Raw genomic sequence first — 16,452 nt, 5'->3', positions numbered from 1 at the left:
GATGGATTTTCCTGCTATCTTCTAAATAAAATAGAGCTGTAACACTGAGCTGTAACACTGATTTGTCTAAGAGCTATAACATGGTCCTTTCAAGACCTGAGAGCTATAACACGGTCTATCCAAGACCCGAGAGTTGCGACACGCCGAGGGTGCTTTAACGTCCATCACTCCAAATCTTTATTGTGACGGGACAAAGAACTGAGGAACATACACTCGCGTGACCGTGATACGTGTACCTGTGCGGCTTCTCTAGTGGCTCAGGTGGTAAAAAATCCGCCTGCAATACAGGAGAGATGCATTCCACCCTTTGATTGGTCAGGAAGATCCCCTGGAGAAGCAACTGACTTACCCACTCCAGCATTCTTGCCTGGAAAATCCCATGGACAGAGGAGGCTGTCATTCGGTCCATGGGGTCACAAAGAGTTGGACATGACTGAAGCGACATAGCACGCATACACACACACACACACACACACACACACTGACTCACAGCAAACAAACCTAAATTAAACTAATGCATAAACTATATAAAACGGCATGATATACAAAAAGAACACATACTAAAATACTTCATGGCTTTCTTTATTGAAAACAATGCCTGTATCATAATTGAAGGAAACCAGGTACATCAACCTAAAATATACCTGACATAAAATTTATTTTGAGCTGAAGGCAATTAAACAGTAAACACACACAAAGATCGCTCTGTCCAAAGGCAGGAAATCAATTCTCCTTTTGATGAAGATACTCTAATCAGCCTACAGATGGCGCCAGAGGAATTTGCAAATAAACCTCATTAAATGAAGATAAGGATTTTTTGTTTAGTTGCTCAGTCATGTCTGATTCTCTTGCATCCCCATGTACTGTAGTCCCCCTGGCTCCTGTGTCCATGGGATACCCCAAGCCAGAACACTGGAGTGGGTTGCCATTTCCTTCTCCAGGGGATCTTCCTGACCCAGGGATCAAACCCATGTCTCTTACATCTCCTATGTTGGCAGGTGGGTTCCTTACCACTAGCACCACCTGGGAAGCCCTTAAGGTATTATACATAACCCAAGGACAAAACAGCTTTAATGGAGCTGTAACCACAACGCTGAGATATGCCACACATAAACTCTACTTCAGCTGGGTTCGGGATCCTCTGTTGGCCTTCACAGGGCACGCCTCTGGATTCTAACCACCCAGCCACCCTGTGCCACAGTTCTCCCACTGGCTTTAGCTCTCACCCCAGGTCTCCCAAGCTGCATTCATCCACGGCATTCGAGTCCTCCAGCTCTCAAAGGCTCCCTCTCCATGACTCCTTTTCTCCAGTTCCCCGGACCTGTCTGAGCTCTGGCTGCTCCACCACCCATGCCCGTGAGCCCTGCTCCAAGCTTATCAAACTCACTCCTGAGGGCTCTAGTCCTCCCCCGCCCAGACCCTCAGATTCCCCACCACGGGCTCAAGTCCATGTCTTTCCCCAAGTCAACCCCCATCTTCACCTAGGACTGGCCCTCTTAAGACGGCCGACAAAGGTCCATATGGTCAAAGTTATGGTTTTTCCAATAGTCACATACGGATGTGAGTTGGACAATAAACGCCGAGCACCAAAGAATTGATGCTTTTGAACTGTGGTGTTGGAGGAGACTTGAGAGTCCCTAGAACGGCAAGATCAAACCAGTCCATCCTAAAGGAAATCAGTCCTGAATATTCATTGGAAAGACTGATACTTAAGCTGAAGCTCCAATACTTTGGCCACCTGATGAGAAGAGCTGACTCACTGGAAAAGACCCTGATGCTGGGAAAGACTGAAGGTGGAAGAAGGGGACGACAAAGGATGAGATGGTTGCATGGCACCACCGACTCAATGGACGCGAGTTTGCACAAGCTCCAGGAGACGGTGAAGGACAGGGAAGCCTAGTGTGCTGCAGTCCATGGGGCTGCAAAGAGTCAGACACAACTGAGTGACTGAATGATAACTCGTAAGACAGCTCAGGTCCCTTCTGAGTCTACCTGCTCCCTCCACAGTCAGGACTTGACCCTGGGCCCCAGCCCCTCCCCCAGGGAAAATCCACTTGCATCCCTGGAGCATTGGCCTCCCCAACACCCCCAACCCCCTGCTTTGGGACCTCTGGGACCTGGAGAGGTCCAGTGTGCTGCTTCTGTTCCTTCAACAGCCCGTGTGTGAACATTCAGCAAAGACATTGGCTCATATGCAATTTCAATGTCAGCCATTCTGGTGTTTAGTGACTCCGAGGGCAATCTGACTTTGCATATACCTGGAGTGATGACATTTAACTCATCTCCACTTATTTGACATTTGGTGATTTTACATATCTACCTAAGTCTCCTTCCACCTTGTATTTATTATTTTTATTGGCCACACTGTGCAGCTTGTGGGATCTTAGTCCCCCAACCAGGGGCTAAACCAACGCCCTCGGCAGTGAAAGCATGGAGTCCTAACCACTGGACTGCCAGGGAAGCGCCCCCCTTCACCTTTTAATTGACTTGCTGTTGTATTATTGACTTGAATTCTTTTTATCCTTTGTGAATCCTTCGTCACATTTAGGTAAATGTCTTCTTCCAGTCTGCTTCTTGCTTTTTCATCACCTTCATGATGCCACTTGATGACCGGAACTTCGAATTTTCAATAAATTCCAACTTAATAACTTTTCATTTCCCATTGAGAGTTTTCTGTGTGCTAAAAAATGTTGCCCGCCCCACGGTATGGCAATCTCCTCTATTTTCTTCTTCTTTTTTTGGGGTGCACTGTGTGGTTTGTGGGATCTTAGTTCCCTGACCAGGGACTGACCCTGCATCCTCCACAGTGGAAGCACAGAGTCTAACCACTGGACCACTAGGGAAGTCCCTATATTTTCTTATGGAACTCTGATAGGCTTTTCTCAACTCACTGCTCCTACAGGATGTCTTCCTCTAATAACTAATAGCAACGCTAATGCTAATGAGAACAACAACAGCAGCTAATATTTATTGAGCTTACACAATATTCCAGATACATGTTCAGGGAGTTCACATGTACCAAACTCATCTAATCACCATGACAGCAGTATTAGTTAGGTGTGATTAGCCCCACTTCACAAATAAAGCACAGCGGGTAAGAGCTCATTTTTCCAGTGTCTCTCAGGCAGTGAGAGGTGGGAGGGTGGTGGTAACAGGTTGGGGTAAGTGCCACAAGAAAAGCTCTCCCACACACATTCCACTACCAGAGTTTCACCTTAGAACACATTTGAAATACGACAGAGATGAAACGGTACTGGAAGGTTTCTATGCTCTCCTTGAAACTAACCTAATCCAGGAGATAACCGCTGACAGCTGAGTATGCTGTGATCAGTAAAAAAAAGCGATTTCTCCAAATTCACCACTCACACGACTTCTGATAGTCTGTAAGCAGAAGGGCGACCAGTGAAGGCTTCCTTGCATTCACTCTCAACACGAATCTTCCTCATGTCGTGGAAGAAACGAATGTTGAAGGGAGGCCTTTGTACACGAAAGGCTTTTCAACGGTGGGAATCCTCTCATCGTCTCGAAGGTGGATTCCGTGGTTACATGTGGCCTTTCCACATTCCTTACATTCAGAGGGCTTCTCACCAGTGTGGGTTTTCTGATGCTGTGTCAGCTGGTGGCTGTGACTGAAGGCCTTCCCACACTCCTGACACCCATAGGGCTTAAACCCCGTGTGAATGCGCTCGTGCTTGACGAGGCTAGAGCCATAGATGAAGGCCTTTCCACACTCCTTGCATCTGTAAGGCGTTTCGCCAGTGTGGATCCTCTCGTGCTGAGTGAGGTGGTAGCCGCAGTTAAAGGCCTTTCCGCATTCTGTACATTTATACGGCTTCTCCCCCGTGTGAATTCTCTCGTGCTTCACGAGACTCGAGCCCCAACGGAAGGCCTTCCCGCACTCCTTACACTCGTGAGGCTTCTCCCCCGTGTGGATTTTCTGATGCTGGGTGAGATAGTTGACGCGGGTGAAGGCCTTGCCGCACTCCTGGCACTCATAGGGCTTCTCCCCCGTGTGGATTCTCTTATGCTGCACGAGGCTCGAGCCACAGATGAAGGCCTTTCCGCAGTCCTTACACTCGAAGGGCTTCTCGCCACTGTGGATTCGCTTGTGCTGAATGAGTTTGTACACCCGGCTGAAGGTCTTGCCACAGTCTTTGCACTCGTAGTCCTTCTCACCGGTGTGGAACCTCTGATGCTGGGTGAGCTCGTCGCCGCGCCGGAAGGCCTTCCCGCAGTCCTTACACTCGTAAGGCTTCTCTCCTGTGTGGATTCTCCTATGGATCACGAGGCTCGAGCCCCATCGGAAGGCCTTCCCGCAGTCTTTACATTCATAAGGTTTCTCGCCAGTGTGGATTTTCTGATGCTGGGTAAGCTGATTGCCCCAACGGAAGGCCTTTTTACATTCTTTACATTGATAGGGTTTCTCACCTGTGTGAATTTTCTGATGCTGAGTAAGCTGATAGCCTCGGCTAAAAGCCTTCCCACATTCCTTACATTCATAGGAATTTTCCCTGTTAGGGAGTCTCTGCTGTGGCCGAACAGGGGTGCTTTCTCTATAAGCGGGGGTATCCCCACAGCTGATTATCCTTTGACTGGCACGTCCCTCTTGAGGGGCCCGTGATCTGTCCAGCTCACCTTCACATGTCCAGTCAAGGCCACGGGATTTACTTTTTCTATTTGAGGTCCGTTTGGAAAAATTCATCCCATAAGTGTTCTTTTGTGAAGGTAAACTCTTGGTCTCATATGGTGATTCCAAATCTGGAAAAAAAAAAAAAACCAAAACACACACACACAAAAACAAAAAAATCCAACATATTTTGTTATTATTTAAGGAAACAAAACCAAAACTAATCACAAACCAAAACCTTCTCTAACAGAAATAAAACTTCTCCAGTGGGAAAAATATGAATCACCTAGAGCTCTTATTAAGATGCAGATTCCATGTCTAGCATCACAATACTTAATGAGGAAGCACTGGAGACATTCCTGCTAAAATCAAACCCAAAAGGCACTGATTATTATTAATAGCTCTACTATTTCCTATCAGCTGTAACAATTAAGCAAAAAAAAAAAAAAAACCCAAAACAAAAAAACCTGGAGGGACAAATTTCAAAAATGAAGATGAAAAAGATCACAATTTGTAGATGTGATGACAAGCCTGGAAAACCAAGAAAATCAAATATACTATGACTGTAAAAAACAAAAAGATATAGTTGGATGGTTGTATATATATACACACACACGTACTATCATTAAAAGTAATTCCTGATACAAAGATTCAACATTCAAAAGATGATGTGTAGAACTAAATTTAATAATAAGACTGTGAAACATTTATGAGGCAATGCTTAGAGAAATCTGAGCATCGATAAAGATGCTAACTCAAGGGACTACAAAACATCAAACATTTAAATTAATGAGTTCATAAAAACACTAAAAAAATGTTAAATGGCCAACTTAGAGCAGGCTAGGACACCAACCCTTTGTTATTAAAAGCTAATACTTTTTTTCCTTAAAAGAACAAAGATTTACCTTTCAATGTGAGCAGTTTCACTACACCACTAATAAGCAGGTGGATCATGGTTTCTCTTTAAAGAATTATTACAGTGAACAAATGAAGAGGCAATGATAGAATATCATCATTTTGAACCCCAATGAAATACTGAATCTTGGTACTGAGTGTCAGCAACTGCTAATGACACAAAAAGAGACACAAGCAGATGTTGCTTCATGATGGAAGAATAGAGCACCCAAGAAGCAGTATCACCAAAAATAATAATTATTATTATATAATGAAGAAAGCACGTGAAGCTATGAAAATAACCACATTTCAGAAACTACTGATGGCACAGGGTCCTGTTTCCTATGCCCTTGTCTCTCAACAGGGGTGAAACATGAGAAGGAAAATCAACTGGAAGGGAAACGGGTGAAGATCAAGTTCAAGGTGGTAACTTCTTCCTCAGAGGCCCTGGGCCTGAGACCTTTGTGGGGAGCCCCCCAAACACCTCAGGGGGGCAGCTGCTCCTTGTCCAAGGTCTGCTCTGCATTGTTTTGGTATCTTTCCCCCTCAACCATCAAAGCTCTCTCCCTTGCTTCCATAAGAGCATTGTGTCTGGCATAGAAATGAGATGTCTTGCTTTCAAAAGAAGAGAAACGCCACAAGAGGCAGAACTTGGGAAAAAACTTGTTGGCACAAGATTTTTTTGATTGCATTTCAGTCAAATGTGTCATAATCTAAATGTCAAAATGATAAAAGACTTCAGGAAACAGAAGGGATTGGAGGACAGAGAGGAAACCAGCTGGGTAGTAGAACATGCCTCTATACAATATGCCTCAAATCTGGGGCATGGATGGATGGATTTGGGGGCCAGAAACCTTAGGTTCCATTTTTGCTTCTGCCTCCTTGACTGACCGTCACCCTGTGCCCTAGCATACTGATCTATAGTAATATAGTAACTGTTCCTATCTCATAAACTAGTGAGAATGGGATGAAAGGTATTAATACACACACACACCATGCTCAGGATGCTTCCTGGCATATAGTAAGCACAATATTAGCCATGCATATTATGGCTGTTATTTCGCTAACAGAAAAATAAGAAATTTCCTTAGATGTTTACAGGATGATATCATCTGGTGTTTAACTCAGAATTCACAGATTACAACTTTCAACCTCACTTCAGGTCCAGTGTGTAGGGAGTGGAATATGCTCAGTGTGGTTTTACATGGATTCTGTTTGTTCAGTTTGCATCTACAGAGGCTGGTATGCTAGAGAAACTCATGTCATGTGTCAGGCCATCTTCCCTTAAGGTAGGTCCCCACAGTACCACCAACAGCAATCTGGGTGTAAACGTGGGCTCATAGCATGAAGCTTGGTTTCTCCAAAGATGGTCATGAAATAAATAAGTACATTTATTTTCATAAGCTAAATAACCCTAATCAACCCTTTGGTCATTAAGGAAGAGAAATAATTACATGAGGGCCAGACAGCAGTAGGAAGACTGCTGATGGGTGAGGAGGTACAGGTGTACACGTGATGCCCGTTTCCGACTGGACAAAGCTCAAAATGTCCCTTGGGAGCAGGAAGAAAGAAATTCAATGAGGCTCTTGAAAGGTGGTCCTGAAGCTCACCGTGGAGGGAGCTGATGGTGCGAGCACAGAGTCTGGGTTGTCCTAGGCAAGGAACTTACCAAGTGAGACCAGGTTACTGTAGTTCTCCAGCATCACATCCCAGTACAAGTCCCTCTGCCTGGAGTCCAGACATGCCCACTCCTCCTGAGAGAAGTCGATGGCCACATCCGAGAAGGTCACCAAACCCTTGCGTCCCTGATGGAGGAGAAGGACATAACTTGAAGATGAAGGAGGGGGAGGGAGGCCCCTACTCTGTGCAGGGGTGGACACAGTGAGCAGATTAGAGGCCTGGGACCTGGGTGGGGGCCAGGGAGGTCACCGCTGCGACTGACGCTTAGCCCCTCCTGCTGCAAGGAAGACAATCGACACCCTGGGGAACTCTAACCATGCCATTCTGCCAGGAAATGGCTAAAACGAGCCCAGGTTTCTCTTGTTCACAAGTACCGAGCCTGCTACATGCCTGTCTCATAAATTCTCAGCAAGTGTGCATTCCTATAGCATTTCTGTTCTCTTTAAGGAGAAAGGAAAAAAAAAAAGCCAGGGGTTTGCTTCCTGAATATAAAATCTTTTATCTTAGAAAATCAGGATTGCAGGTTTGAACGTTTTCAAGCTTCAGGCTCATCATTTTGACAGGTTATCTTTTACACAGTCGGCCTTTGTGATGACAAAAGCAGTTTGTTTTTTTTTTTTTTTTTTTACTCCATCATATTGAGAGGGTAACAGGCAGGAAGGCCAGGGGTCTCCAAAGGAGGAAACAGGCTGCAACTGTTTAATCTCGCCCTGAAGCGGCAGGAAGAAACAAACTACAAGTGACAGATTTTTTTGTCTATACAAAATTAAAAGGGGGTTTCTCTTAAAATTCTGTGTTGCCATGACGATACCTAGTTCCACCTGAACTCAACTTTTCTCAAACCTTGAGCTAACCAATGTGCTTTTCTTATGGAAATGCTTTTCTTAAGCTTATGTTAATGAAATTATGTATTTGCTTTGGAATTTGCCTTTCTTCAAAATGGTTCCACCTAACACTAACTTTTTTTCTTTTCTCAAACCTTGGGCTGATAACAGCTCAACAAACCAGTATTCATATCAATTGTTTTATGGCTGGGGGAGGACACACCTGTTCTATCCTACCTCAAAAATGCATATTGTGGGGGGGTGGGACTGGTGAAACTCCCTCAGCCTTGAGGTGAAACTCCCTCACCTCTCTTATCTGATTAATAGCTTTCTAACAAACAAAAAGATGGGCTCAATAAAGGACAGAAATGGTATGGACCTAACAGAAGCAGAAGATGTTAAGAAGAGATGGCAAGAATACACAGAAGAACTGTACAAAAAAGATCTTCACAACCCAGAAATTCACAATGGTGTGATCACTGACCCGGAGCCAGACATCCTGGAATGTGAAGTGGAGTGGGTCTTAGAAAGCATCACTACGAACAAAGCTAGTGGACGTGATGGAATTCCAGTGGAGCTATTTCAAATCCTGAAAGATGATGCTGTGAAAGTGCTGCATGCAATATGCCAGCACATTTGGAGAACTCCGCAGTGGCCACAGGACTGGAAAAGGTCAGTTTTCATTCCAATCCCAAAGAAAGGCAATGCCAAAGAATGCTCAAACTACCGCACAATTGCACTCATCTCACACGCTAGTAATGCTCAAAATTCTCCAAGCCAGGCTTCAGCAATACGTGAACGGTGAACTTCCTAATGTTCAAGCTGATTTTAGAAAAGGCAGAGGAACCAGAGATCAAATTGCCAACATCCACTGGATCATGGAAAAAGCAAGAGAGTTCCAGAAAAACATCTATTTCTGCTTTATTGACTATGCCAAAACCTTTGACTGTGTGGATCACAAGAAACTGTGGAAAATTCTGAAAGAGATGGGAATACCAGACCATCTGATCTGCCTCTTGAGAAATCTGTATGCAGGTCAGGAAGCAACAGTTAGAACTGGACATGGAACAACACACTGATTCCAAATAGGAAAAGGAGTACGTCAAGGCTGTATAGTGTCACTCTGCTTATTTAACTTCTATGCAGAGTACATCATGAGAAACGCTGGGCTGGAAGAAGCACAAGCTGGAATCAAGATTGCCGGGAGAAATATCAATAACCTCAGATATGCAGATGACACCACCCTTATGGCAGAAAGTGAAGAGGAACTCAAAAGTCTCTTGATGAAAGTGAAAGTGGAGAGTGAAAAAGTTGGCTTAAAGCTCAACATTCAGAAAACGAAGATCATGGCATCTGGTCCCATCACTTCATAGGAAATAGATGGGGAAACGGTGTCAGACTTTATTTTTTGGGGCTCCAAAATCACTGCAGATGGTGACTGCAGCCATGAAATTAAAAGACGCTTACTCCTTGTAAGGAAAGTTATGACCAACCTAGATAGCATATTCAAAAGCAGAGACATTACTTTGCCAACAAAGGTCCGTCTAGTCAAGGCTATGGTTTTTCCTGTGGTCATGTATGGATGTGAGAGTTGGACTGTGAAGAAGGCTGAGCACCGAAGTATTGATGTTTGAACTGTGGTGTTGGAGAAGACTCTTGAGAGTCCCTTGGACTGCAAGGAGATCCAACCAGTCCATTCTGAAGGAGATGAGCCCTGGGATTTCTTTGGAAGGAATGATGCTAAAGCTGCAACTCCAGTACTTTGGCCACCTCATGCAAAGAGTTGACTCATTGGAAAAGACTCTGATGCTGGGAGGGATTGGGGGCAGGAGGAGAAAGGGACGACAGAGGATGAGATGGCTGGATGGCATCACTGACTCGATGGACGTGAGTCTGGGTGAACTCCAGGAGTTGGTGATGGACAGGGAGGCCTGACGTGCTGAGATTCATGGGGTTGCAAAGAGTCGGACACGACTGAGCGACTGAACTGAACTGAATAAACAAAAAACAGCTTGCTAAAATCTAACAAGGGGGGCACTCTCCATCCCCCTTCTGATGTCTATGTCAGAAGCTTCTCTGTCTCTTAATAAAACTCTACTACACAAAAGTTTTTGAGTGATCAAGCCTGGTCCCTGATTCTGAAGCTAAATCTTCTTCCGAGATCACAAATCTGACACTGTTCACTGTAAGTTGTCAATATGAACGGATTAGACTGAATTATTACAGTCACACATTTAGATTGAGTCAAATGTCTTTAAGTTCCCCAATTCCAGGAGTATATGGTCATCTATTACTTTTACCTGAAATGACCTTCTTACCTGTTAATCATCCACTAACCCTGCCTTTTCTTTTTTCCTGATTTAGAGGAAATAAGTATTAAACGATTTGGAAACACAGAGACAGGTCTGTTTAAAACAAAATTCATCTCCTGAGTCCCCTGACAGGAACATGATCTGAGCCAGGGCTTCATCACACTCCAATTCTTCGTAAAGGATGATGAGCCTGGGAAGATCAGTGGAGGTGAAAGAGGAATCTCATGTGGTCACATGGGACCAACATCTAGAACTCATCAAATTGTGGACCTGACTCAAATACTTCTCAAGGTAGTTTCTGCTTCCATTGTTGCAATTACTCTTGACCAAAAAAGTGAGCAGAGGAGAGACACTGAGTAACTAGGTCAAGGGTTCAGTGAAAAACTTCAGCCACAGAGGTGGGCACAGGGCTACATGGCATCATTATTTGCTGGAGCAGGAAGAGCAGGGGAGCAGGTCTTCGGTGGGACTCACTTGGGCAGGAGGCTTCACAGTATTTCACTGAAGTATGCACAGGACCCAGACATCACAGCTCAAGATGCAAAACATACTCACGTGGGCCATAGTTCTAGAATTCAAGGACTGATCAGTGCTCCTGGGGTCGCCCTTACTGAAGACACAAAATCCAGAGATGCCAGATCTACAAGAGGAAAACGAGGCGTGAAAATAAGTGCACCCTGGTCCCCAAATGACTTAGTACAGCCTTCTCACTCCTCTACCTTCACTGCCAAAGAACCCCATCTTCTTCCCCTACAAGCTCCCCAACAAAAACACACCTGGAGAAGATTAAAAGGGTTCTGGAAAAATCAAGTTCTCCCTGAAACTCCAGGAAACCCAGCTGATGGGGCAGAGGAGCTTTTATGTCTTGAAATTAGATCTGACACTGGAGTGGGAGGATTCCTGGCCAGCTCCCTGGTGAGGGATATGGTTGAAAATCCGGCCTTGACCAAAGAGAGGTGCGGCCTTGGCCCTCAGCCTCTGAGAGGTAATGGACATTGCACATAACAGGGATGTCTTTGTGTGGGTAGGGGCAGGCCACACCACACCTTAGGGTGGGAGCTGGCCATACCAGGAAGACCACTCAGGTGATGGGTGGGGATGGGGAGACCATGGGTCATGGGCTATGAGTTGACTTGGGGACTGAGATCAACATCTGGACAACAAATCAATCACCTACGTCCACAGGACCAATCAATTATGTCCATGTGATGAAGCCGCAGTGAAAACTCCAAACACTGAAGCTCAGGTGTGCTTCCTTGGCTGGCAGTACTCTGAGCATACTGTCACTCGCTGATGTTGGCACAATAGCTGGCGTCCTGACTTCACCGGGAGAAGGCACCGGAAGCCCCAGGGTGGGAACTTGCTGGGCCTTACCCTGTGCACCTGCCTCCTTGGCGGCTGTTAGTCTGCATCCTTGCCCTGTCATTCACAGCAACCGGGAATGGAGCAGCGTTTGGTGAGTTCCAGGAGTCCCTTCTAGTCCTGAGTTATGAAACCTCAGGGTGGTTTAGGGAAGCTCCTGAACCTACCTTTGGTGTGATGACAGAGGGGGGTTTTGTGTGGAGACCAGGCCCTCAAATTTCACTGATGGAGGCTGGGGGACTCTGGGCAGAGGGCCCGTTACGGTCATTCACACCATCCAGGGTGGGAGGGGCTGCACCATGCCAACTCGAGCTCTTCCGGCCTGTGGTCAGGGTGAAGTCACCAGGACTTGGCAGGCGGACAAGGCGGAGAGAGAACTACCCAGATAGGGTCTGGCATTTGGAATCCAGCAAAGCTGGCTGCATAAATACATGCAGAATATCAAAGTGAAAATGTACTAGAGGGCTATTCAATGCTAAGTCAGAAGAAATACTTGAAGACATGAACAAATTTTCAGGTTATATTGTCAGTAGGAAAATCAGGCTATCGAAACGATGTTTCTCAATATGCATATATACATATTTATATACAATACACACCATAATCAAGATATCTGTATCTATATAAACACACATACATGTTGAGACAGATTCTCAAAAGATAAAGTTCCACTCTCTTTTTCAAAGAGGACCTCTTGAACTTGCAGAAATATCTCTGAATACCTTATTTTGGGGATTTTTTTTTTTTTAATCTGAATAACATCTCATTTCTTTTTACTTCCTAATACCTAAACCAACTCTGTGATGTCTACATCCTCCCACATACATTGGAGGACTGACTGGGAAAAAAATGGCTAAAATGCCAAGATGCCCCGCAGATACTGATAAGTACCTTGATGCTGCTTAGTCTTAGTCTTGAAGGGAGGGTGAACTCTGCTTTTGAATCTGTCCTTCAGCCAGTGTCCTGTAGATAAACACTAAATAACCTAACCCTGTTAGTGTTCTCGTTGCATGCAATGCTATTAGAAGAAAATATGTAAGGTATAAAACATAGAAAATAAATTCATTTATTGACACATAGAATCCGTCAGTTGGAAGTACTTTGGTTATGATCTGACATCATGAGAATGAAGCCCTCTTCCTAGCAGCTCTCAGGGTACATCACCCAGAATTCTCCAAACCCGTAAATGCATAAGCTTATGAGGAAAACCTCATTCCAACAGAGGGGCAGCCTACAAAATACCTGACCAGTTCCTCTTAAAACCACCAATGTTGTCAGAAACAAGGGAAGTACGAGAAATCAACAGAGCCTAGAGGAGCTTAAGGAGACACGACTACATGACTTTGTGGTGTCCTGGATGGGATCCCAGGATCCCACAGATGACAACCACTGTTTAAAAACTAGGGAAGCCTGTGGGACTTCCCTGGTGGTCCAGCGGTCAAGATGTTGGCAGTTCCACTGCAGGGTGTGAGGGTTCGATCCCTGGTGGGGGAACTAATATCCTACATGCCTTGCAGCCAGATAATAACAAAAAACTAAATAAATAAACGTAGTCAAAACTGTTTAAAAAAAAAGCACTAAGGAAACCTGAATAAAGCATGGATTTCAGTTAACAGTAAGGTTCCAGAACTGGTTCATTAATTGTAACTAATATCCCATACTAATATGAGTTGTAAATAATAGGAGAAACTGGGTGCAGGGCACCTGGGAATTCTGTGTACTCTTTGCAATTTTTCTGTAAAACTAAAATTGTTCTAACTGGAAAAAAAAAGTAAAATGGTTCTAAAGAATACAATCTATTAAAAAGAACAATTTGCAACCACATGTGGCCCACAAACCACAAAATATTTAATATGTGACCCTTTAGAGAAAAGGTTTGCCAAACCCTGCTCGAGATCCAGAACCCACACGCATCATCAAACCATACTGCCTCTCATCATTCGTAAAAAGATGTAACTGAAACTGTCAGACCTCAAATAAGACCTAGCTGATACAACAAATTTCTATTTACTGATTACTAGAGGAAAAAAAAACCTTGCCTTCAATGACAAAGACCTTTGCTCAAACTCCATTCTAAAAAACCTCACAAAGCTGAACACTTCGTCATTAACTGACTAAAATAATCAAACCCTTCTCCTTTCTTACTGTGCTCTGAAAGTCAGTGCTGTGCAAAAGACCAAAGATATGTAGCCTTTGATTCCACCTAAAAATTAATATCATAATGATATTATATTATCATATCACATGCTAAAACTGCTAACATTAACCTCCCAGTGGTATCCCTCGATCCTATTGGATTCTTAGAAGATCACACAGGAGGATGTGAACAATTTGCCTACTGAATACGTGAGTACTCATGGGAGAGGGCTGGTCAATGGGGAAGACACCTGCACAACTGCTTGGGAAGCAATTACTGAGTTAATACAGAGGACATTTCAGGTCAAGGAAAGCAAATATTCTTAAGTGCTAAAGATTCAGGTCATTTACTGAACAAAAAGTTCACCTGGGACTTGATGTGAAGATCTGTGATAATCTGTCTTCTTCTTCAGGATGCTTTTTCTGGAGGATAGCTGGCCTGGAGGAAAGAAAGGACAGAATGAGACGCTGGGGCCTTTCCGGAGCACAGACTACATCAGGAAATACCCTCCCATTTCCAGTCTCCAAATGAAGTAATTGCTTTCCTCAAAGACCAAATTGGCAAACCAAAAACTATACTCCCTGATACATAACTGTACTTTTTTGTTGCCTGCTTAAGTTCAGCTATTTCACACCAGTAGTTTTGAACCAAACCCTTTGAGGGAAAGCTGTGTCAGTCTTGAAAAATAGAAGTTACATAGTTAAAGGCCATAAAGAGATATTTTCATCCTTCCTAAAGAGAATAGACTTTAAGCAGTGAGCTTCACACAGAAAAATCTAATTAAAGAGCTAAAATTAATTTTAAGGAAAGCATGGGCCCAACCCTGGGTGAGAGCATAAGTCTTTATAAAGCTTAAAAAAAAAAAAAGAGAGAGAGAGAGAAAATACCCTCCAAGACCGCATCTAAGATGTGGTACATATGTACAGTGGAATATTACTCAGTCATAAAAAGGAATGAAACTGGATCATTTGTAGAGACATGGATGGACCTACAGTCTCTCAGAGTGAAGTTAGAAAAACCATTATCATATATTAATGCATATGTGTGGAATCTAGAAAAATGGTACAGATGAACCTAGTTCCAGGGCAGGAATGGAGACAGGGACCTACAGAATGGACATGTGGACACAGAGCTGGGGCAGGGAGAGGTGGGTGGGACGAACTGGGAGATTAGGACTGACATACACACACTACCAAGTGTAAAACAACCAGGGGGAGCTGCTGTATAGCACAGGAGCTCAGCTTGGTGCTCTGTGATGACCTAGAGGGGTGGGACTGGTGGGGGTCCTGGGAGGCAGGTCCAAGAGGAAGGGGATATAAGTATACTTACAGCTGATCCACTTCGTTGTATAGCAGAAACTAACACAACATTGCAAAGCAATTATACTCAAAAAAAGAAAAAAAGCACCAAAAACAAGAAGGGTGCACCCAGATGTATTTCAGAGATTCCGGGAGACTAGGCTCTACTAATTGGGGGTACCCCGCCACCCCGTCCCCGCACCTCCCAGGTCAGGGACCTCTCCCTTTCAAAACAGAATCTCCGCCTCCCCCGTCCCGAGACCCTTCCATCTTGTCACTCAGGTGGCCTGGACTTTAGAAGGACGGCACCTCTAGCTCATCTGCCGCCATCTCATGACGAGACCTGTGTTAATTCCTGTCATTTTCTTTTCATTAAAGGGTTCGGGCTCCCACGTCTCTTGGAGGCCGCTGTGCCCCCGCAAGTACTGCACGGTGGGAACGTGAGGGCGGAGGGACCAGCGGAGACACCGGAGCTACAGGTGATACCGTCACACACCCCCTCCCCGTGCTCACACACCCGGGGGCCAGCCTGCACCTGTCACAGCTGAACAAACTCACACACCGCGGCTGCGACACACCGCCTGACGCCCCCGCCAGAGACACGGCGCCCGGCTCCGCCAATCCCACAGACACGTCAAGGCGGCTCTCTCAGCCCCGCCGTCCCCGCCAGAGCCCACGCGCGTCGAACTCACGCGGAGCGGAGGCGTCCGAGCCCGAGGCTCACACGCACCGGGGATGGGTGGGGGGGCACAGCCGCAGGGATGGGGCCGGGTCGCCTCCCCCGTTCACACACTCACGCGCAAGTGCGTCACAACCGCAGGGACCCGGCCCGTGTCCCTCACCTACGCCCACGCGCACCTTAGTCTGTAGACAAGGCCGAGCCCCATCACACACACACACACACACACACACATACACACACACACGCACACGCTCGCACTCCCTCCGCAGCGGCTCCCGAAGCCACAGGCCGACGCTCCGTTTCGGGGCTCTTGGCCTTTTCCCTCACCGCCACCGCCCATTGCCTTCCACTTCAGGTTTCCTCCCGGGATGCTAATTACTCACCGCTCTGGGCCCAACAACTAACAGGCAGGGAGGGAGCGCAGGCGTGCAGGTTAACTCCGGACAGCGTCGCCAGGAAACCAGAGCTTGAAAAAAAAAAAAAAAACGACGCGCAGAAAGCGCGTCTCCCAGCATGCAACTCCCGGCGAGGCTAACGGGCTCGTGCCCTGAGCCCTCTGGGAAACGTAGTCCAAAAAACGGGGAATTTGCGGAGCTGAAAGCTCATGGCCTCTTTTTCCCAGCATGCAACTCCGCA

At 45.6% G+C, this 16,452-nt stretch overlaps 1 protein-coding gene across 1 annotated transcript; it reads right to left on the bottom strand.

The window, feature by feature from the left end:
* Nucleotides 1-566: 566 nt before the first annotated feature.
* On the bottom strand, nucleotides 567-16,139 carry ZNF331 (zinc finger protein 331). Its single transcript, XM_027514889.1, is given in 6 exon segments — nucleotides 567-3,478; nucleotides 3,480-4,758; nucleotides 7,191-7,326; nucleotides 10,893-10,977; nucleotides 14,203-14,274; nucleotides 16,065-16,139. Coding segments are annotated over 4 exon segments (1,476 nt in total). The 5' UTR covers nucleotides 10,902-10,977; nucleotides 14,203-14,274; nucleotides 16,065-16,139; the 3' UTR covers nucleotides 567-3,426.
* Nucleotides 16,140-16,452: the final 313 nt, after the last annotated feature.

Source organism: Bos indicus x Bos taurus, chromosome 18 (assembly GCF_003369695.1).
Source record: "Bos indicus x Bos taurus breed Angus x Brahman F1 hybrid chromosome 18, Bos_hybrid_MaternalHap_v2.0, whole genome shotgun sequence".
NCBI classification, from domain to species: Eukaryota; Metazoa; Chordata; class Mammalia; order Artiodactyla; family Bovidae; genus Bos; species Bos indicus x Bos taurus.
This window is presented reverse-complemented; position numbering and strand designations above follow the sequence as displayed.